The sequence below is a fragment of the Macrosteles quadrilineatus genome, unplaced genomic scaffold (genome assembly GCF_028750875.1).
Source record: "Macrosteles quadrilineatus isolate MER2022 unplaced genomic scaffold, UCM_ALF_1.0 Scaffold_7__1_contigs__length_78375512, whole genome shotgun sequence".
NCBI lineage: Eukaryota > Metazoa > Arthropoda > Insecta > Hemiptera > Cicadellidae > Macrosteles > Macrosteles quadrilineatus.
In genome coordinates, this window is record NW_026542600.1 from 20,259,603 (window position 1) to 20,284,869 (window position 25,267).

The 25,267-nt window shown below is 35.0% G+C and overlaps 1 protein-coding gene across 2 annotated transcripts in view; it reads right to left on the reverse strand.

Moving 5' to 3' along the window:
• LOC128997980 (plastin-2-like) overlaps nt 1–23,976 on the reverse strand; it is a 52,392-nt gene extending 28,416 nt beyond the window's left edge. Inside the window, exons 1-2 of one of the 2 annotated variants that reach the window (XM_054423863.1) lie at nt 23,787–23,976; nt 343–510 (exon numbers count right to left, since the gene is read on the reverse strand). In XM_054423863.1, the coding sequence (XP_054279838.1) occupies nt 343–510; nt 23,787–23,879 (261 nt within the window). In that variant the 5' untranslated portion in view covers nt 23,880–23,976. Of the gene's footprint in view, nt 1–342; nt 511–2,003; nt 2,067–23,786 lie in introns of those variants that run through there. The other variant, XM_054423864.1, reaches the window with a different exon arrangement.
• Between the last annotated feature and the right edge of the window lie 1,291 nt (nt 23,977–25,267).

Sequence of the window (25,267 nt, forward strand, 5' to 3'; positions counted from 1 at the left end):
CTTTAAAAGTAATCTCATTAAAAATTGACTACACAGGAAACTTGACGTTTCATCAATTTTACTAACTGGATCTTTATTTACAAAGATATTTTTACAGTTATAAATAGTTGAAACTCAATGAAAAATGTAATCTTGTCGACTTCATTTCAGCACATTATCAATAAATCATAAAACAGCATACATTCATAATACATTTTATCAACATGGGCAAACTTTTTATACTTTTTCTTTTTCCTTGTAATATATATATATATATTACAAAGTTTCTACATATTGAATAAAAATACAGTTTAGGGAATTTTCATCAAGAGAAAGATAAATGAAACAAAATGTGAGGAGTACCTTTTCAAACTCGTCGAAGGTGAGTCTTCCCTTGTGCTGTGTTTTCTTTTGGTCATCGTAATCTTCTATCATCCTCCTGACTTTCCACCCGGGCATCTTGAAGCCGCATTGGTCGAGGGCGTTTTTGAGTTCTGACAAATCAATGTAGCCATCTCCGTTTGTGTCGATCTGAAAAAACCAAATTGTTATTCAACAAACAACAAAATAGTTCTCTAAAATTGTTTTAACATTTTTTTGGTTTATTGTACATAGTCAGATGAGAAGGCCAAGGATGAATAAAAATACTTCTGTCTCAGCAAACCTGCAAACTATGTTAGATAACCACTAGAAGGAATTTTGGTTATACTATCAAAAGTACATTTTTACAAAAGCTATATCTATAAACAAGCTATTTACAGAAATTGACTTATTGCTGCATGGAAGACAAAAATTATGCGTACAATTTTTGATATTACTGAACAGTAACTAAACTGTTTGTTTTCAAAATGATTAGAATGATAAACAAATCTAGATTTTTTAAAGTTTCGGTAAAAAAGTGTCATTTTGGGATTACAGAGTAGGAAGGCCAGGCTCGTGGTTTGCATATGATACACTATGGGCTAGAGAAATATTTGCACCTCCCCTCTCCCTCTCCATGCGAAGGAATTTTCTCTTTCTTGCACCCCGAACAAACCTAAGATATCTTGCCCTCCTGCCCCTTTTACAGAAGAGGCCCCGCCGAGGACTGGTTCGCAAACTAATTTTAAGAGTTGTTGCATTTGGTTTTAGTCCGTTCAAAAAATTTTGGCGGTTTGAGGCGAAGTTCCCCCACAACTTTTTTTTCTGCTTCATGTATGTTGCATCGGATTGACGTTTTTACAAATCTCAAATGTTGAGGCTATGTTTTAATGGTAGGATCAAAAAGCGGAGGGGATAGATTTCTTCCCCTAAAACCGCCTAAATTTTGTGAATGGAGTGTAGTCTTATGGGACAGTTTGGCTTCTAGAGACCCCAAAACGAATAGGTCCAACCATGAGGAATAGGAAAAAACATATTTACCAGTACACGTAAATTCCCTAATAATGAAGAACAGTAGTACTTGATAATTTTTAAGTAAAACGTCTGATTACATTTTATCAGCACACTGATTACAACATATTGAGGCCATGGTTTGTCAAGTGCTAACAAAAAGGAAAAGCAATATCTAAACACTCTTCTGTGGATATTCGTTATAACCTTTAACCTTTTGACAACTATTATATTTTCATACGTTTTTTAGTTGAAACGGAATAAAATCCTTTAAAAATATTCAAAATCTATTCTAATTGGCACATAGAGCAATTATGATGTGCTAATTAAGATTTAGTTCAATTTTTGGAGTGATAGCAATTGATCATGGACTAGGGCCTACATTATTTTATTGTAAACTGATCCTGATATTACAACTATATGTTTTAATAAACAAATTCAAAAATAATCATTTCATGTGTACTCTGAGTGAGAAATTAAGTAGGTAACAAATTAATAGAAGTAGTAAGCCTATTTAAATCACCCAAAATAAAAGAAAGTCTTAAGAAATAAATATTTAGGTTGCTTGAAACTCTTTATCAAATCAGCACATCAATATATAAAAAATTCATAATAGCAACAAGAAAGCTAATCGATGCACCAGAGAGACTCACGTTTTTAAAGGCTTCTGGAACCTGAGCCAGAAATTCATCTTGAGAGTATTTCATGTTTCCCATTGGAACAAGTCCTAGTAACTGACATACCAAACACCCCCCCCCCCCCCCAACCACTTCTCGACTCCCGCACCATTCCCTATTGATAAGCATTCTTATCACCTAATACAGCCTGTCCTTCAATGAGGGTGATAACTCTATTCTGGTTGTCTTATCAAACCAAAGATACTATAAGTGCCAGCTGTTCCTTGGTTCCAGAGTTTCTCAAGGGATTACTTATTGGATTGAATCAATTTCAAGTCGAATTGTATGTACAGTACAAGCAACGAAAATATAAATAGCTGCTAATTTATGGAATACTTTGGTTATGGAATGCCATGGGGAAAATAGATTTAATGTTGTTTCTATTTAGTAAACTAAAAAAAGGTTTATCAATATTTAATCAATTCTATCATGAGTAATGAACTTATAGTATAAATTTATTGTTTTCCCCACTATTATAGAATTTATTTAGTAACATAGTAAAAAGAATTGGCCCGTAACAATAATTAAAAATTTTATCACCAATTAATTGCAGTTCTCAAAAACGTGCAAGAGAGTAACTATATATTTCTTTGTACACAATGCTAAGTTCTTCTCCTATGCCGAACAAGTATAATGTTTGAAATACTTTGAAATAAGACAAAACTTAACGAAGAAGCTATTGTATTTTGAACTGATTCTACGCCTATGGAATGGCAAGTATGAGAAGTGAGTGAGGATGTAGAACAGGCCCGGTCCCACGACCCAGGCTACACAATGAAACAGTTGTAATTTGCAATCTCAGCCTCATTCATTAGTCCACACTTCTTCACTCAGATCTACTGGTAATTGTAATGTTCGGCCAGTCCCTTCTACATAACTATCTAACATGCTCCATTAATTCCCAGTAGCAATCTTAGAAGAAGAACGGGCATTTCAAATTGAAAGATATAACTTTTATAGTATTTGTTTCATAAATTTTGCTAGGTGTAATTAATTAGATTAATTCTTTATAGCTTTTAGTAGAGTTGATATCGACAGTTGCTACATTATAATTAATTGAACAATGTATTTAAAATAAAAGAAAATACTGCTAACCTTCTCTATATTGAAGGTGCTGAAACGCATACCAAACAGTGACTATGATATAAATAGTGGTGTTCCTGTAAATTAGTGTTCAAAACCCCAACGCTTGATGTCCAACGTGCCACTCATATTGTATCAAACCATATCAACATGCATTAAGATGATCCAAAGGCAAATTAAAAAAAAATCGTTACGGTACCCATTCTCAGCTCATGTTAAATATTTGTAAAAATAAATATTTCAAAATTAAAAAAAAAACTTTGTATTCTACAACAGAAGGTTAAAAAATGCTACGCAAAAACACTAAAACGTTTCCGTTAAACGTCACAAATCAAATCAGATTCATTCATTGCTGCAAAAATAGCGTGTATGATTAATGGTTGAATCATCAAGATAATCACCAATGAATCACAAAAAAGTATTTTAATAACATGAATGATCGTCCTTAAAGAGTCCTTGGAGGCTAGGGGCCATTATTGGAATATTTCAAACGGCTGTTGAAGGGTTATTTATTATCCAAAAATATGTTTTTCAAAAGTCATAGTGATTGCAATTCTAGTGCACTGTGAGATCAGAATTTTTTAATTGTTTTCCAAGGGAGTCCACGGAGGCTAACGGCCATTTGGATTTGCCCGCCATAAGAACAATTTTAATTTTGTTAATTTCAAACAGCCGCTGAAAAGTTATTAACCATCTAAAAATATTTAAACACCAATCTAATGTTAAATATCTAGTGCACTGTAGGATTGGACATTTTCTTCTTACTTTTGTAATTATTTTTTGAGTTATAACGTCTAGGCTCCAAGGACTCTTAAACCATTATTCCAAGATACTCCTCCTTTTTGCAGTGCAAAATAAACTACATCAGTATAAAACGTCCACTACTAATTCTAAAAGACGGCTGTGTTTTCAAAACACTACAACCCAGGCAATATGATGGCAGGACAGTACAACTGAGTAATGAGTCATAACTCGACAGCTTGTAGGTTAAAGAAAGAGAGAGAGAGAGAGGTACAGGGAGGCACAGGTTGTAGGTGTAGGAGTGAACGGCACGATGCCAACAGTCAACAATACAATTCCAGGCACCCGGCCACTGCCACTGCCGCCAGTCCTGGTGGTACGTGAGTGGACAGCAAAACACTCAAAGTTACTGCTCAACATACTTTACCCATACTGGAGTAGTTTGCCAACATCAAGTAGTCAAATTAGCGGTTAAAATTACAGCATGGGTTTAAGTGAAGAATTTTTCAATAGAGAGTAAATGTTCCTATGAGAGACATATTTATGTCTTCTACATTGAGCCTGCGGGCTTTGAGCCATCGGGTCGAGGTTATACAACGTAAATAAAAACTAGTGATTTGCGGGGTTTGAACCCGCACCTACAGTATAGAAGTCTTGTATAGAAGACCAGCCGAGCCCAATCAAGCGGCAAATCCCGGCCTAGCTCTGACTCCAACTTTTGTTTGAATTTCTTAATAACATGTTGTAATTCAAGTTGATTACTTGTAGTATGACGAGTTCTTCATATCCGCGGTACGCTGCTACGTATTCCGGTATGACAAATTGACTGATATTACTAGTTCTGAGAAGTTTGTGTGCAATGAACTCTGACGAACGTTAACAAAGCAAAGTTTCAAAACCTCGGATGATGCATGTTGATACTTTACAGAGACTTAGCATAAGTCGAATGGATTTTACATTCAAGAAATAATTCTCTTATCGAAAAATGCGAGTAACTTTCGAAAACGTTTGCCTACCATCGCTAATCTCCCGAGCAACTGTGTAACAACGTTTACCAAGTATGTCAAAAAGGCCAAGCCCTTATTGGACAACTTTGACACCCGCCCCTATGAAAACTGCAATGCCTAATTTAGCGTTAGGTTATATAGGTTTACAGAAGTCACTTAGCCGCCCGAGTTTTTAACTCTTTCTGTGTGCCTTTTGACTAAAAAAAGGGCCATTTAATTCCCATATCAGTTCCAGTGGGTTTAACGCCTACTGAAACGGGAGTTATTATACATCGATGACTGAAACACCTCGATCGGATCCCGTTGTGCGCGTTACCTTTTGATCCATTGCCCTCACCACAAGATAATACTTAACACAAATTTTTGATTATTATCTAAAAAATAAAAAAAATAGAGGTAAAATAAATGAAAATGCATTTTAAGTAAGCTCTGGTTAATCATAGCCTTCTACTTTTTATGACTAAAATAAACTAAGTTAAATCCCAAAAATATGAACTTGAATACCACACAACGTACAACCGAGTACGTAATTGCAAATGTAAACAGTATCTCAAACATTCCCACAGTAAATAAACATCCTTTCTGGGACATGCTTCCGTAATTAGAAACAACACTAGCACAAAATAAAGAGTATTTTGTGCTAATAGTCATAAACGGAGGGCCAAGGTGAGCAATTTCCGTTGGGTTTTGCAAGTTTGCCGAACCGAACATGTGTCGTGTTCATCATGCGTAACTCATGCGTTATGCGTCATGTGCGTGTGGTCGCCGGTCGGTACTGTAATGATAGGCTATTTGGCCCCAGACATGCGAAATCAACGCCTATTTAGACGTAAGCAAAGAGTGAATGCAGTATTTAATTTTTGCTGGCTAATGTGGGTCCTTATATAAAAAAAATTACCGTGGGGTTTATTTATTTTATCGTATAGATTAATATTACCAAACCTAATTATTTTTAATTGTCAAAATCACAATGTGATAAAATGGGAAATACTACGACGAAGATCGGCCAGAATTATCCAATTGAAAAAGTAACATCGCTTCTTCAAAAAGAAACAAAGACGGGCACGAATTACGAAAACAAGAGTAGATATGTTGATGATGGAATAGTCAATGGGTTGTCAACACAAGCAAGTTTTAGGTTTGTCATACTTGACCAAATAATTAATCCAATACAGATATAATTGTGTTTCTAATTTAGCAAACCCTAGTTTACTTCTAAGAGAGGAATGCAAAGCACTTCAGTGACGTGTATACAAGTTGGACAGAAGCACGTGTAAATAAACCTCAAACCTAAAATCTTTGGAAGCAAAAACATGCAAAAAACGAACAAATAATTTATAAATCGATTATGAGCAAAGTGTGAGAATGTATCGGCTGCTGTATCCTGGGAGCTGACAGCTGATCCTGGGTCGTGACGCATCACAGCAGAGGAATGCCGCCTCTCCTCTCCTGCCTGAGCCTGAGTCACCGATATGGTAATGACATCGTGCCCATCAACCCAAGGGCACGTCCTAGTGTTTGTACGCATTTAAATGCCCATTCGTTTCGTCAACCCGAAGTTTAAAGTATTCGTGTTCATCTAATGTTTGTACGCATTTAAATGCCCATTCGTTTCGACAACCCCAAGTTTAAAGTATTCGTGTTCATCTAATGTTTGGCCTAGTTTTAATGCCCATTAGCTGCTATAATCTTCTAATTTGAAAAGTATTCTTGTGGTTTAGTGTTTGTCACGTTTAGATGACAATTCGTTTCCACAATCTAAATTGAAAAATAATCGTGTTCGTGTAATGTTTAAAAACGTTTAAATGCCCATCCGTTTCGACAACCCGAAGTTTAAAGTATTCGCGTTCATCTAATGTTTGTTCGCGTTTGAATGCCCATTCGCTGCGATAACCTTCTCATGTGAAAAGCATTCTTGTGCTTTTGAAGAGTGCATGTTTCTGTTGCTGCTGAGATAAATTTTCGTATTACTTAAATGTTTCTGCGATACTGTTTGGGTGAAAAGTACCGGCTTCACTAAAAACATTCCTACTGAGGTGAAAATATTTTAAATGTCCATTCGTTACTTTTCCTGGAGTGATCTTGTTCAAGACTTATGTTTCTGTTCAAGATAGTATGTTTAAGTCCAATGCACTTATGAAAACATATGGTTCTCAGTTGAAGAGAACTATTTCTAAATTGGAAACTCCCTCATATAAAGGTCACATGATAGATGACAACTATTTTGCTATTAAAACGTAGCGCAGCTCGTGGCCGCCACAACAGAAGGCGATTGACTTGATTGCAATGTTTACAAACTTGCAATGTTATTGCTACTGAACACTTTAGTCGGCTGATCACATTGCCGAGACACAAACAAGTGTGCTGTTAACTGCAAACAATCTTGAATTCATAAACACGCTGGCTAATAGAGGCTAAATACCCGCATAGCTGCTAGTCTACGTTGCTCTTTAATGTGCAAAGAATTTGTATAATGAATACTTTATTTATTCGTAAACAGTTTTCGTAGCGATTTTGATCATTGAGTAATTAATTCAATTTCTTTAACAAATAGAAACATTACATAGATTATTTACAACGAATACTCTTAAATTAGGTTCCTGCATAGCAAAGCTAATTCAGTGAAGATGGGAGGAAAACTACCGGTTCATCTATTACTACGTAGCTATACAATATCTTAAACACGTATTATGAACATCTGTTAATTTTGTCATGTGCTTTTGACTCTTCTAACATCGCATTTTCGAACAATGTGTTCAGGTTTGTGAGTAGAATGTCAAGTAAATCAAGATGTGAAACGGTTAAAGAATAAAGTAAAGTGCTACTTTTTACGAGGCGGAAGCGGGATGCGAACTCAAGACAGCTATGCCTCTTCATCGTAGATTTGGCCCTCATAGTCCGTCATGGACTCACCATAGAACGAAAGGATATGTTTCAAACTAGTCTATATCAAGTGTTTGGAGAAACTTTCTCACTCACGTGTGATGCTTTTGCAAGAACAGTTAAGTATACTCATTGTTCACGCTATGCAGATATGTTTCCTCGTTATCTCGAATGTAGGCAAGTAAAATCTCACTTAAATGACTCACGAGAAACCCCGTAAACCCGCTATCTGAAACTGACCTAAAGTGACTCAGAGCGATTAAGAGGTTCATCGATCAATTGCCAATCGACAATTCAAACTCGCAACTGATAGCTTTTAAAGCACACCGCCGACTCCATTATGTGTTTAGATTCGATTAGATAACATATGGTGGTTTATACATATTGGTGGTTTAAATAATACTGTATTGAATTAGGTGGAGTAAACGGAGTCAACACTATATTTTCCTCTCGTGGTTGGCACCAAACAAATTTAAATCTATAATTTTTTATTACGATTAAATATTGTTCAAATACCAAAAATATATTTAAAATAAATTTCTACCAAAGGTTTGAAGTCTTTAAAAGGTAACAAAGCATATCTTGTGGCCAATTTGTAGCAATAGACTAATTCAAGCTAATCGCTGTATCCACAGATTTCCTCTAGAGTGTTTAAACATTATGGAAGTGCAGTAAGTAATATATTTCATATGAACAATATACATTCATGACTATATTATTACATATAATTATTGAATTTGCAAAAACTTCATGACAATGGTTTAATTATTGCAATCGGAAGCTTGGATTTGTGCAAGTATCCTTGAGCCGAGGACTTTAAATGGATGGCAACTTAAAAGTTGGCTGTACATAGCATTTCGAGAATTTAAGAAGATTGAACAACAGAAAATGAAGAGTGTGGCATAATTTACACTACCGGTAATCACACTTATCCATAATTACCTTGACGATTATTGATTGTTCTTTATCAAAATTTTAATCATACAGTATTCTTAAAATTGCGCCCTCAAACAATTTGCCTTAATGTAAATTGGATACGGCCTTGTATTGAATTTAAATAAATACGAAGTAAATTAAGTTATCGAGTTGCTAATTCTGTTTATCGAAACATTTTTTATAAAGCCAGCGATTTTTATAACGCTGATATCGAAATATTTTTGTGATTTAAGTTATTTGTTACACATTAGTACACACTTGTTAACATTTTTATGCAATGGCAGTGAAATTAAGGTATGATGATGTTTTAGTATTTTTTTAAAACATTTTATTAATTATGTGATATCCTAGCCTACTTTAGGCGATTCTCAACTGTTAACATTTTAAATGATACCTTTTTTAGCTTTCCGATTACTATAGTGTTTGTTTGAACAAAAATTCTTTAATTATATTGTTAAAGAAGTCATCGTAAAACACTATGTAAGCATATTGCATCTGGAGAAATCTCTTGCCTTCTAATGTTTATTCATCCTGTTTGTGTTAATAAACAAAACAAATCAATTATTTATACAATAAACATGTTCAATGACACAATAAATCGTAGAAAAAAAAATTGTTTAAAACAGGGTAATACGAGTTGACACGCAATTTCGAGCGGAGCTATAACCAGTCACGTTCGCGTTTGCGGAATCGATGAGTGTGTGATAAGGTTACCAAGGTTAAGTTGCGGCAGAAAACCTTGGAGTGTCGCCGGCACAGGACATGGCGACATTACTGATAGTACAGTATATCACCACTACAATGCTGTAGCTCATGAACACTGCACCTTATCATCAACTACTACTGCTGTGTCGCCGGCGCAGGACATGGCGACATTACTGATAGTACAGTATATCACCACTACAATGCTGTAGCTCATGAACACTGCACCTTATCATCAACTACTACTGCTGTGTCGCCGGCGCAGGACATGGCGACATTACTGATAGTACAGTATATCACCACTACAATGCTGTAGCTCATGAACACTGCACCTTATCATCAACTACTACTGCTGTGTCGCCGGCACAGGACATGGCGACATTACTGATAGTACAGTATATCACCACTACAATGCTGTAGCTCATGAACACTGCACCTTATCATCAACTACTACTGCTGTGTCGCCGGCACAGGACATGGCAACATTACTGATAGTACAGTATATCACCACTACAATGCTGTAGCTCATGAACACTGCACCTTATCACCAACTACTACTGCTGTGTCGCCGGCACAGGACATGGCAACATTACTGATAGTACAGTATATCACCACTACAATGCTGTAGCTCATGAACACTGCACCTTATCACCAACTACTACTGCTGTGTCGCCGGCACAGGACATGGCAACATTACTGATAGTACAGTATATCACCACTACAATGCTGTAGCTCATGAACACTGCACCTTATCATCAACTACTACTGCTGTGTCGCCGGCACAGGACATGGCGACATTACTGATAGTACAGTATATCACCACTACAATGCTGTAGCTCATGAACACTGCACCTTATCACCAACTACTACTGCTGTGTCGCCGGCACAGGACATGGCAACATTACTGATAGTACAGTATATCACCACTACAATGCTGTAGCTCATGAACACTGCACCTTATCATCAACTACAGTACTACTGCTGTGTCGCCGGCACAGGACATGGCGACATTACTGATAGTACAGTATATCACCACTACAATGCTGTAGCTCATGAACACTGCACCTTATCATCAACTACAGTACTACTGCTGTGTCGCCGGCACAGGACATGGTGACATTACTGATAGTACAGTATATCACCACTACAATGCTGTAAGCTCATGAACACTGCAACCTTATCACTAAAACTATAAACTACTAGTACGTGGAGGGGGGGAGTCTTAAGTCTACTTTAAGTTTCCGATTGAGGTTACAGTTCTACATCCCCAAGGGACAGGACGTATCTTGGGCGGACATCTTTCATCCGTGCTTTTTTTAGAAGGTCGCAGGTTTGATTTAAAGTAAAAAGATTCTAACCCCAGTTGCCAATTGTAATTTAGCTATCAGTTAACGGCGCTATTCGACAAAAGGGCAACGATATAGTAACAATGCCAGGGTTTGAACTGACCCCTACAACAAATTCAAAACAATGGCGAAAACACAATATAAACCACCTATACAATATGTACTGGACTGTAGTATTAGTAATATCGAGTAGTGTTGTGGGAGTGAATTATGGTGTGAGGACAAGTTTCAAGTCGACATTCAAGTGTAGTTGTAAATGGCTGAAAGAACCGTAACCCTGGAGTTGTTGTCAAATAAAACAGTAAAGGTTGAGGTCAGTAGCCTGTACATGTAAGCTGTAACGTACCAAGGCCCTGCACTGGGCTGCTGACGATACAATGTCAGTGACAGTCCGTGCTATACTGCTCTCTGCTCAGTGTCATATACATACAGAAGTCAGCAACTTGAAAGGACTGAAATTATTTGTTTATTTATGGGGGACTGAGGAATAACATTGCAGCTAAAAAGAGTCGCAGATTGAAATTTGTTATTAAATTAACGGTTTCACTTGTTAGTGATCGGGTATTCGTGGGTAATCCTATTGAAGTATGTTGATACACACAGTATTAACATTAACAGGATTATACTGTTAAGGTCTCGGTTGCTCGAGTCATGGTTTTTCAGTGGTTGATTTAGCTATATGATATAACATGATCTAGAAGGTACATAAGGAGATTTTGCAAATTGGTTTCTATGGCTAAAAATATCCGACAATGTCTAAATATGTGCCGTATTATTTTTTACATTTCCATAGTTAACTAATCTTCTTTACCATAGAACAGATTGAAATAGAAGAGAGGATTTTAGAGAATTTTTAGCAGACAATCTCCAATTCACACTTAATAAGTTTTGTACCCAATTTACATTGCATTAAAAAACACAAATCATCAAATCAGATGGCTCTTAGTATGAAGATTTTATAATTTTTTATGATATACCGTACTACAATAATATAATGTTGTATTTTTCAACTTTTGTAACTTAAAAAAAAATTATACTACAGCGGGATCTCAATAACAATTAGTCTCACGGAGACTATTAAATAAAACTTGTTATCTATGTTGACTTTTGCAAAACATGAGATTAGGGGAAAAATAAATTCTAGGGGGATTTGAAAATTACGGTTCGATCCTGAGAAAAGTCAGTAGCTTTTTGATGGTTCAAAACTGGACTCAGGCTGTTCCTAATCATAGGGCTTTAAATAAATGATCCTGGCTAATGAAACAGCTGATCTTAGTCAGTGACAAAGCTACACAGATCATCTCACACCATTCTACACTCATTCTTCACTCATATTTGGGTTAAAATACGCACCTAAGTGGCGTCCCCATCTTAATGATTGATTGATTGATTGATTGTTATAAAGGGTAATCTGTTATCGAGGTTCCACATTGTTTTAATTTGATAACGGCACCGACGACCGACAATAGAGTTTGGTCAGAAACCGGTACTGACACATGACTAGTTTTCAGGACGAAGAACGCCGTGAATCATCGGTCCCGATCTTAGGTATTCGTCCTATCGATCAGTAAAAAGGGCTTCCACAGTTTTCTCTGACGGCCTACAAACATACAACACTTCCGTGTAGTCAGAGTCACTGAGTCATCAGCGTTACGTGTACCTACGTTGTCGTATGTCGCGTGGAGCAAGTGACTCATGGTTTCAGTATACCCCCCCCTCCCCCCTCCCGGCGATGGCTGGTTCGCCATTTGGTCGAATATTCAAATTTGGAAGTGAGAATACAGAACGGGTTGAAACTTATCAAAAATGATACCAGTACAATTGTTAACGGCTAGTGATCGATTACGTCTCAGTACGCTGATGTATAATGCAGGGTGTTTTTTTATCACAACCCATATTACAAGTACGGTAAGACCGTTAAACAACAATATAAGCTCATATTTTGGTATCCCTGTTTTCATTACTTCATTGTCAATCAGCTGATATGCATTGTTGCATATTTATAGAGTTTCAGTGTTATTGGGTAATTCATTGTAAATAAGACTCAATATGGCGTTTTCGGAAGCTCAAAGAGTCTGTATAGTAGCCTATATTGGTTTTATACCAAGGAATTTGTGAAAAGTTTCTAGGTGTGATTCCAGTACCTAAAAAATCAACTATTGTCAGAATTGTTAAAATTCAATGAAATCGGATCAGTAGAAAACAAAAAACAATCTTTAGTCTTATTTACAATAAATTATCAATAACACTAAACCCCAAAGATATCTATGCAACATTGCAAAAATAAAACAGTGATACCATCATAAGCTGGTTTTGTGGTAAGAAATATGTGCATGGTTGGTTGAATTATAATAAATGCCCATATAAAATCCCGCATATGTGTACGTGTAAATACTGTAACAATTAGTACCACGAATGGCACGAATACTAGAAAAGACCCGGTATGGATCATAAACAAATTACGTTTTTGACCCGAAAGTAAACAAAACCATTATACTAATAGATTAACATAGGTTTTGTTTACTTTCGGGCCAAAAACCTAATTTGCTTATGTTTATTATCCATACCGGGTCTTTCTAGTATTCGTGATTAGTACTGATTTATTTGTTCACGATAACGTTTTGAAACGTGTATTTAAGGAATAATTTATTATAGTTCGCCTGTGGTTGAACTTTAATAGTATTTCAAAATGTACACAGCATGTTGTGATACTTATCGAACGTGTGTGAGTGATAATGATGACGAAATTTTACTCATGTAACTGGACTAAAATCGTAGATGTGTACTAAGTAGTTAAAAATAACGATTACGAATTTTACAGTTTTGTAGAGGTTGGCGGCTAGTTGTTAAACAATAAATGAAGTTTAATTCATGTGTAAATTTCACTGCCATAACTCAACTCCGAACGGGGTACGTATGGATTTTACACAGCAGGAAATACATTTGAACATGACTAAATCGAAAGTTTTTAAGGATTCACTAAAACATCCCCATTTAGCAAAAAACGTAAAACACTTGGACAGTTGAAAAAATCGCCAATTCATGTAATTCCAGATTTTTATATAAATCTTTGTCATTATTATTTTATACACCGTAAGAAAAAGTCAAAAGAAAGTAGTAAATCTCAAATTTCTAAAACTAACAAACAAAATAATTACTCTTTTAAACTCTACTATCCTGGTCATTCACCAGTGAAACGTTGGGTCGTTGGATAATTCGATGGTTCAACCAAACTAAGTTTTGCATATAGATAGGCCATAATTTAACTAATCAACCATTTAGGCATTTTTCGCGTAGAAAAGCGAATTATTTAATTTAGTCTAACATGTTTGAATGTTACCGGAAATTCGACAAAACGACAGGAAACATGAGATAAGACTGATAATTGATATACAGTAACGTCTCCCGATTTATGCTATTCTAGTGAACTCGTTCATTTAGTTATTGTTGATCTACTTTTGTACCGGTAAACATACAAACTCGCGTTTTTTTTTAATCGTGCGCCCCATAGAAAACTTACAAAACCCCCACTTAAACTTGGAACGAACACTCAGGTTTTCTGCTACGGGGATGGAAAAAATGTGTGGGGGTTTTTTAATGTCAATAAATATAGAATAATACAGTACAGTAATACAGTATCTTGTGGGAAATTTTCTCCATAACCATTAAACGTACAACAACACTTCAATATACGTTATGTTTCTTTTTAAGCTCGAACCGGAGGCTGTAATAAAAATTGAAAAAGGCCCCGACTCTTTGCAAAGTTATCGTGTTCATGAATACACACACAGACATACACAAACACACACTATGTATAACGAATAGTGTCTTGGCCTTTGGGAACATCAAAATTAAAAAATTAATCGGTCCGTGCCGCCTTTGTCTATTAATACAACTAGAAATTCCATCCCCATGTTACATTTATAGCCAGGCTTTTCATCCAAATTTTCGTAGTTGATGTGAGCCACATACAGATTGCGCTGATCTAAACAACTAAATTATGTCGAGTACACAATCCTTTTTACCGAGTCAAACTTAAGAGAATGACATAGCAACTGTTATGACCCATCAACCTGGTCAGCAACATAAAATGAGGTATAAAATAGAATTTTAGACACTAGCGCATTCTGTGACTGGCTCATACAACTACGTTCTTTTTAGGTAAAAAATTGGCAACAGATGGTACATATAGATAGGAAGTCTACTTCAGTATCCAATCGTCAATGGTGCCGCCAACGGCTATAGCATGGGTTTTAATGACTCGCGATTATTAAAACACTCTAAAATTAGTGAGTAAAATTTACATCTATGATTTTTATACATATTAGAGATATCTCAAAGAGGTATGGTTGGAACTGAAATTCTCTTTCGCTATTGTTTACAAACTAAAATGGACTAACAATGAATAATAACCTACAACGATAACATTCAGTTTTTAATGCTCATGTAGTTTTATGACATCGCAATGCAGTGGCACAATCCTCCTAGAGTGGCACGGATAAATTGCTTAGTCACGATTCAAGGATTAGTCATTTATCGTGTTAGTCATTTGGAAAAGACGGTGATCAAGAGCAAAATGTAGGACTTTTGTGTAAAGAATGTTCTCCTCGCGTTAAAGACTTTTAATTTTTCTAAATAGATTGACCTCAAATTTGTGGACCAACATGTCACGACATTTACACACAGCTAAACAATTTTGTGCAATCTCATCCAAATGATATCTCGCCCCGCATATTAACATTTGATTAAACACACTAATTTGGTGTCATTTCGTTCACGTGAAAATTTTACAAGGTGGCGACTGGCGGTGATTAAGGAATCCCAAAGACTTAAAATTGACTTTAGGTAGGAAGAGAGAAAAAATACATTTTAATAAACAATTGTATATCAAGGGCTACAGAACAGTTAGAGCATTCAGGAGGCGTTTAAGTTTTTGAATAAAAGTGTCTTTTGTATTCAAAAATGGAATGAAGTGTGGGAACAATAAGCTGAAATCAATGGTTTCCCTTTTGTACATACGATGAAAACGCATTAGCAGCATATTGTACACAATGTATATAATTTGGTAAAATAAGCTAATAGTCAAACCAATTGACAAGGCGAAATACCACTTTTTGCATTGCCAGACTTGGTTTGTGTTTAAAGATTAAACCTTTTTAGTAATGTGAAAAATTGACTGTGAAAGGCCACTGAAAATGAGTTCAAACATTCTGAAGGAGAATAGATCTCAAAACCAAAATTGCATTCAAATCAATCAATTTCATAAATGATGATACAATTTCCCCCCCCCCATCCTCTTTCCTGCAAATTCACCCAAAAGGAACCTTTTCGACGTAAAAAAAGGAATAAAATTCCCAAGTTTATGGATGTTACTAATCCAGAGATCCCGAAATTTTATGTTCATACATATTAAATGAAATGTCTTCCATTTCACATTTCTATGACTTGCATGTTCACTCTAAATCACATTATCATAAAGAAACTGACAACTAACTAACTGTGGGGGGGGGGGGGGGTCGTTATTTTATTCCAATGTTTTAAAGTTACTCTAAGCATCTCCTTATTTTTCATGGACACAGCCAATTGTTATAATGTTGACAATGCCTCCATTTTACAATATGGAGAGCCACTTTTAAATTTCGGGGGGAAAACGCATAAAATACAATGGGTTTTTAAAGTTCTACCCGTTTTTGAAAACGTTTTTATTATTTGTATTTTCATTACTCTTTTCTTTTTCGAGGTGTATCCATTCGAAAGTTAAAATTTAGAATTTCCAGTATGGTGACCAACTTAAAACTAACCCCCCCCCCCCCCCCCCACCCCCCCCTAAAACTGGTCTGAATTTTTTAAGTTCAAGTCAAATTAGGTGTATGGCAAAAAACTATAATTTACAGTCTCAGTTGTAATGAATTATAAGATTACCAATGAACGGTACAAGAGGTAAAGACTAGCATTGACAATTGATAGAAAGTAAGGACAAATAAACACAATACAAAATTATAAAGGTAGGCTACTGTTGTATAAACGTTTTACGAGTTTTTGCAGACCTACCAAGTGAACAATAACATAGGTTTTTGGATGAGATGGTACGACACGAAAACACCATTGGTTATTGGCTGTATTGCTGTATTTGAACCCTGCTCTACACGACAAGACCGCTTGACCAGCCTTCATTTCATGGAAAGGTTCGAAGTTTGGTATAAACAAAATGGACTACAAATAAAATAAAATTTTTAATACCGGTAATCAAATAACAATTTTAAACTGTCATGAAACATTTACAACAGAAGGTATAATAATAATAATAATTATTATTATTTTTATTATTATCCTAAAGCATTAGAAACGCTTTAGTTAATATTGATGACTTGAAAGTTTAATCGCTTCATATGAGATGTCCAAACTTAACTAACTGTTCATTCATTTATTTGTGTAGTTGCTCAAATTTTCTCAAAACAGCCTCTAATATATTGTTAGGTTATACAAAACTATGATGTCATAGGGATTCAAACCTTAATTCGTTTAAGAAGCTGTACACAGTCTGGACAATATAAGTAAAATCAACTTATTTTAATTGAGTACCTAACTTTTGACGGTTTTGCGCTTTGGCTATATCACAGGAAACAACACCTTACTATTACTAATTTATTTAAATATAATTTCAACAATGGTTAAGCACAAGTAGTAAAAGTTAAAAAATGCTCTCAACATACACCGCTAAGAGAAATACCTTCAATCGTCTTTAGCTCCTAGGAATACAAATTTAATAACAGCTGGAGTAGAATATTTGAGATGCTAATTTTAGATGTGGAGTAGGAAGGATTATTCGATTAACATTTCACAATATTGCTAGTAACTGGTTTTTAACATATTTGCTACATCCTGTAATTTCTGTTAGTTTATTTTATGCTTTCCTCTTAAAGATCTCTAAGTTATCAAAACTGCAGTCTATATACTTTCATCACGTCCTCTAAACTCCCTAAACTGACTAACAGTATGTCTAATTTTTATTAATAACAAAGGAAATGTTTATCTGGTTCTCAAATAAACAGTAAAATATCATTTAGATAGCTTGGTTAGCAAGTGTATTTTTTTACTATGTATGTCATATGTCTATCGCAATTCATTAAATCATCAACTTATAAAGGCATACTCGGTCATCAAAAGTGTCATATCACCTGTCATATAGATAAACTTATCATATTTATCATCAGAGTGCTTGATATTATGTAACACGTTAATCCTTAAACCTCTGAGAGAATTATCAAATACCCCCGCCGCAGCCAACCTGCAGACTAAGCGAATTTCCATTTTACCCGGTATAATTTATACTAAATCTTCTCCTTAAAAATATCACATTTATTCCGGCTATTTAAATAGAATTAGTTTAACGAGTACTTAGGTTTGCTACAACAGAGAGGGTAAAAAAGTCTTTTAGTTTTTTTTGTAAAATATTAATAGTTTAGTAAGAAATAGATGCATTTTCAAAATTTGATCTAAATATGTTCATAAACAAGCAAACTACAACAGTTTACTTATTCTCCATAAGAATAACATGGGAATATTAAATTTATATGTTATTTTTAATTTTCTCTGTAACCATAAGGCGCATAATACGAATTCAATATACTAAATTATTTGTTTTTTTAAGCTCTACAAAATGGTTTGGAAAGAAATTGCCAAATTCTATGTTTTTTGGATCAAAAATGGGAAAAATCTATTTTTACTCCATAACCCCCCCCCCCCCCTCCCTTAAAACCCGTTCCCATAGTTTGATTATGCTGGTTCGCGGACTCGTTCGAATAAATGTAGGTTTACACCAAATTTAATCAAAATCGGATCATTTTTGCTAGAGTTATCGTGCTAACGGACACATGAATTTGAGCGGATGGTGTTTTCTGCCTCTAGGGACCTCAAAACAAAAAATAAATCGGTCGCGGGTCCAGGTCTTACCATGAGTACTACGGTAATAGCTTCTTATCTATAAGTAATATCTTGTTACACTCACTGGGGATATGCACAGTTACAACACTCGTATTAGGGATAAAGCAGCAATTGAGTACAATAGGCTCAGCAAATCACTGTCTAGTCATGTAGTACTATCCCTTAAGGTATATAATAAGGCAATTAATCTTAGTAAGAAAAATATACTGTTAAAGTTTTTAAGAACAAATTTTTGAGTGGTTATTAAAAAATCCTTTCTATTCACTTAGTGAGTTTTTCTTATTAAAACATATAGAATTTTAATGTTTAAAATCTGTTATGTATAATTTTTTATTCTTGTATAGTTCCTATGAATTGTATATTTCTATGATATGTGATATTACCCTTATAGAGACTTGGCATTTCTGCTGTAAATTTGACTTTGTTAATGCTTATGTAGCCTGAAAGACAATAAACAAATTCTTATTCCTTATGTTCGCTAAAAAGTTTACAGTTACAGTGAACTGGGAATTTGTTTTTTTAACAACCTAAACTATTCACATCTTACAATATAGCCTAGGCCTACATATCAAATAGGAATATAAAACTGCATGTAACTTTTAGCATATTTCCCATAGAAAGCTATTAATAAGCTAATATTAATAGTATAAATAACATCATGAAGGTAAGGCCTGGACCCGGGACCGATTTCTTTTTTGTTTTAAGGTCCCCAGAGGCCAAAAACACCCTCCGTTCAAATTCATAATATAAATAATATAAATATATGCCCGTTACCACGTCAACTCGAGCAATAAAAGATCAGACTTTGATGAAATTTGGTTTAAAAGTGTAAAACAAAGACGTTTATACGTTTGGGAACCAGCAAGATCAGATTATGGGACCGGGGCTGTTTATGGGGGGTTTTATGGGGTAAAAATTGGTTTTCCTATTTTTGACCCTTAAAATATAACGTTTTGCAATTTCTTTCTAAAAATTTTTTATAGCTTACAAAAAAGAAATAACTTAGTAGCCTACATTGAAGCGGTGTTGTATCAGTTTAGAGAAAATTAAAAATACCCCCGCCGCAGCAAACCTGCAGACTAAGTGAATTTCCATTTGCCATTTGATCAAAATATGTTCATAAACAAGCAAATTACAACAGTTTATTTATTCTCCATAAGAACAACATGGGAATTTTAAATTTACAGTTTTTTTTATTATTTTCTCCGTAACCATTAGGCGCGTAACAACGCTTCAATTCACTAAATTATTTGTTTTTTAAGCTCTACAAAATGTTTTGGAAAGAAATTGCTAAATTTAAAGTTTTTAGGGTCAAAAATGGGAAAAAACCAATTTCTACCCCATAAAACCCCCCATAGACCCCTGTTTCCATAGTCCGATCATGCTGGTTCGCGAACTCGTTCAAATAAACGTAGGTTTACAAGTTTGTACCAAATTTCATGAAAATCGGATGATTTTTGCTCGAGTTATCACTCTAACGGACACATATATAAATATATATATATATATATGAATTTGAACAGATGGGGTTTTTGGTCTCTAGGGACCTCAAAACAAAAAAGTAAATCGGTCCTGGGTCCAGGTCTTACCATGAGTACTACGGTAATAGCTTATTCCCTATGTGGGAAATTCGCTAAAAACTACGGTGTTATGTGTGTGAGTTATATATTTAACTTAGGTTATATGAATGTGAACGAATGGTGTCTTTGGCCTCTGGGGATCTCAAAACGGAAAAGTAAATCGGCTCTGGGTCCAGGTCTTACCATGAGACCTACGGTAAAAGCTTATTCCCTATTTGGGAAATTCGCCAATATTCCCTATATGGGAAAATGCTGAGAGTGAAATTCTATCCCCAAAGCTATTATCAGGGTAGCCAACCTTCCTACATTTTTGGGACAGTCTCATAATTTATGTATCCATCCCTCCTTATGCATTTTAATCCAGGGTAGCAAAATATTCATATGAACTTGCATTTAAGTTTGAATTTAAAATACATTCAACCAATTTACACTGAGAAATTAGTTTCATTCAATTGTACTAACAAATAATTTTGTAAATTTCACATGTTCGATAGGGTTAAGTTATATGTACATAAAAATAAAATTGTGCTATTTTAATCAAACTTTTAAGTTATCATTATCAGATCCTTATAAGAACTAATCTTGCCTTAAGAGGTGCATGCATAGGCCTACACATTTTGTGTTACGATAGAATAGGCCTAGTAAAAGCTTGTTGAATAAGTCGATTAGTGTTTTATGTTGATGTACTTTAAAGCGAATTTCCAATTTAGGGAATAAGCTATTACCGTAGTACTCATGGTAAGACCTGGACGCGGGACCGATTTTTTTTCGTTTTGAGGTCCCTAGAGGCCAAAAACACCATCTATTCGAATTCATATATATATATATAGGTATAAGTTATATATATATGTGTCCGTTAGCACGATAACTCGAAAAAATGATCCGATTTTGATGAAATTTGGTATAAACGTGTAAACCTACATTTATTCGAAGGAGATCACGAACCAGGGGGGTTTTATGGGGTAAAAAGAGGTTTTTCCCATTTTTGACCCAAAAAAATCAAATTTAGCAATTTCTTTCCAAACCATTTTGTAGAGCTTAAAAAAACAAATAATTTAGTATATTGAAGCGTTATTATGCGCCTCATGGTTACGGAGGAAATTCCAAAAAAATTCACATGTTATTTTTATGGAGAACAAGTAAACTGATGTAGTTTGCTTGTTTACGAATATATTTTGATCAAATTTGGAAAATGTTTTTATTTCAAAGTAACTATTAACATTTTTTACAAAAAAAAAACAAAAAACAGTTTTACCCTCCCTGCAGCAAACCAAGTACTTGTTAAACATTTTTAAGTAGGCCTAGACATTTTGGTGTATCAGGAAAATGGAAATTCGCTTAGTCTGCAGGTTTGCTGCGGTGGGTTTTTTTTAACTTCTGACACATCTCGTCAGGCTAGCTTTAATTCTTTTAAGGATTTGAAGATGGCATGTGCAATGTGCATGATTATGATGAAACTTAGACCATAAGGCAACAACAGGTAATTTAACCTTTTAGCGAATTTCCCTCTCTATAGGAAAGAAGGTAATAATATATATATATGCAGTGCTCAATATGAAAAAAATAAGATGCTGGAACTGTAAACCTATTTAATGTCATTAGTACCTATTTATGTCAATATTTTGGTCTTTCCGAAAGAGAGGTACTGGAACTCCGTTCCGCCACGTTCTCCCGCAAATCGAGCATTGTATATCAGTGTGTGTGACAATGAACACGAAAACTAGAGCAATTTCGGTCCGATGTTGATGGCATGTATGTGTTTCATGTAGAGCTGGTCAACGTCAGGAAGATCAGCTAGGCCTAATCGGAAGAGGATGACATAAGGGTTTAAATTTTTTCAAATTAAGACTAGGTTCTTAACAAATTTGTACCCTTTGAATATCAAATTGTCTAATTTTCATTAGGCTATACCCATCATATAGAGCTTTAAAAAACAAATAATTTTGTATGTTGAAGTGTTGCTGTGCGATTAATGGTTACGTAGAAAATTAAAAAACTGTAGGCCTAACTTTATAATTCCCATTTTATTCTTATGGAGAACAAGTTAATTGGCTGTAGTTTGCTTGTTTACGGATATAGGCCTATTTTGATAAAATTTGGCAAATAAATTTGTTTCACAATAAGTTATCTACTGTACTGTTAACGTTTTAACCCAAAACACTTTTTTTCTTCCTTGTAGCAGCAAATCTATGTAGGCCCGGCAGTACTCGTTAACCTAACGTTAAAAGCTAGTTGTTCTGCCCGTGCCTCCCCAAGGGGAGAGAACGCAGAGAAGATATGACGATTATTTACTGGCTCGTCCAATGAAAAACTGCTGGATTATTAAGCGCTTGTTCTTGATGTAAGATGTAGATCAGTTTTATCTACGTCCATGTTACGAGGAAAATGTGTTTTTTTTCTCAGTCAGACACATAACGACTCCTTCCAATCTCTATAGTTCGTGTGTCACTTGACTAAGAACTTACACAAAATTTGCCAGCTCAATTGCTGTGTTTTTAAAAGTACAACAATGAACTTAACAAAAACAAATCCAACAGATGATGTAGGTATCTCCAATATTTTAAATGTGATTAAAAATGCATGTCTTTAATTAGGATCTTGCATTTAGGAGAGGGTTTATCCAAAAACTGATATTATTCACATCAAGACCTTTCATTTAAGTATGCGGTTGATAAATGCTGCCAACCTCGTATACTCGTCAACGATCGGCACTAGTACAATTTATTTCTGCGCGAGTGTTGAAGCGCTGTAGGCTACTACGGCTACGGCCTCAAAAGACGCAGGTTGTCACTGTTGTCAGTAAACTGTCAAGCTGTTTACAGTACCTTAACCTCTAACTTTTAGATAATATTCGGTGCGAAGAAAGTTTGTTTGTGATTTGATTATTGTAAGTTACTGTTCAATTGTGCATTAGATAATGACCAAACGGAAATGCACATTTAATAGTGAGTTACAAGCGAAATATCCGTTTATTAAACATAAGTTTGAGACGAACAAAAGTGATGTGACCCACCATTTGTGAGTGTCCTTCGATCAGTTCCCGGTGTTTACGTGCACTTGGTGAAGCTATCCACTTTTGAGGAGATTTCTAAGTAAAGATATGTTCCGTCCAATGAACTTACAAATAGGTTTAATATGATAAAAACTCAATTAATAAACAATTTATGTTTTACAAATTATTACGTCTAGATTGCATAAAAACACTAGTTTACAGCTATTATTTTTTTAAATCTTTCCGGGGGAGGATCCCCAGACCCCCCGGATCGGGGTGTCAAACATCCACGATTGAAAATAACTCTTAGTAAACTGCTTGTTAATATGTAATTATCTTAAACTAGGCCTAGAAATGATATAAACTGGTAATTTTTCGTAATAATTGTCCAAAGAGATCCTGGTGATACTCATGGGAGACAAATCTGCAAGTTTAGGGTTTAGGTTAAGGTATCGAAAGAAGAGATGCAAAAAGCTTGCATTATCATATCTGTGACTACAGCTAAAACATTTGTTAATTGGTTTTAAAAACAGATAAACACTTACAGCATCAAAAGTCTCCTTAAGTTCCGAATTTTCGTCACTCATTTTACCGTTGCCGTTCGAAATCACTTTGTATCTGTCAACAGTTGACGCCATGCTCGACCTTGCCTGTCTTCAGTGTCTTCTGTCTATGTTGTGTTTAGTGTGTGTAGTAAAGTAAGTAACTATAAAATAAGCTTAGTGACAGTGACACTCCGTCGGTGACAGTGTTGAGTGTTTCTGCTTCACTCCTAGTGATGGGAACTATCCGATAGAAACAAACGATTCATCCGGTTGTTGCGCGCCAACCGATTCATCCGATGGTTACTTTAATTTTCATCCGGATGAACCATCCATTCTATCACAGGTGAATCAGCCGAATCAACTATCTAGTCTGTCTGTAAACCACCCGTTCCACGTTTTCATTCAATTGTAAAACTATCCGTGTGGAATTTTCGTTAGTTTAAACTATGAATTAGTCATTTGACAACTGAAACTGTTCTTTATTTAATGGTGAAATTGTTTATTTGCCCGATGAGTTAATTTGTTTAACTTATTTTTCTACAAAGGGATATTAAATGGGTTATTTATTCATCCATTATCAGGTGAATCATCCAATCATCTGCTCATGCTCAGAACAACAGTAACTTAAATGCATTTGGGCAGATATTATTAATTACGTAGTTTAAATTATGAAGACTTTTTAATTTGTACAAACAGCTTGTTACCTTTTTGGCGTAAAATTATTACGTGAGTAATAAATATCCAATATACCGAGTGGTCATAATTTAGACACATCAAAATATTAAAATTAAATAACCAAGCAACTTAGATAAAAGGGAATTATCTTCTTAAATAGTGAATAACAAACCTTAAGGAAACATTAATTATTTATTTTAAATAATTTTAAACTAATGAAACATAAATAAATATATAGAATAAAAATAAAACAGAAGAGGCAAGTAATTTTTTAACAATACATATTAGTTCTTTAATCACGCAACACATATTATTAATTACTATTTGTTGATGATCTATTTGTTCATGCACGGGTAAATCCTCCGAAACATGGCGCTGGATAGGACCGCCAAATGCCAACATAACCAAAACTATCTATCTGATCAGGCGCGCGAACTGATGGTTTATCCATTCGTTCTCTAGTTGGATAGTTTTATCTGTCTCCGAAAGCAGCACGGACGCTCCCCACCCCACTACACTCAAAACCATCGGATGAATCATCCATCTGAAGACTATCGGATGAAAGCAAAACCATCGGATGAAACATCGGATGGTTGAAATCAGTCGTTTGTCCCATCACTATTCACTCCACTCCCACTGTTTCGTTTCACTGTTTCTCTATTCTGTTGAATGAATAAGAATAAGAAGTGTGAATAGTGGGCGGACCCAGGGCTGTCTTGATTTTGACGCCATTCACCGTTAATTTGATCATCAGTACTATATCAAACTCACATAAATTAATTTACTTGTCTCTATGAATAAAATAA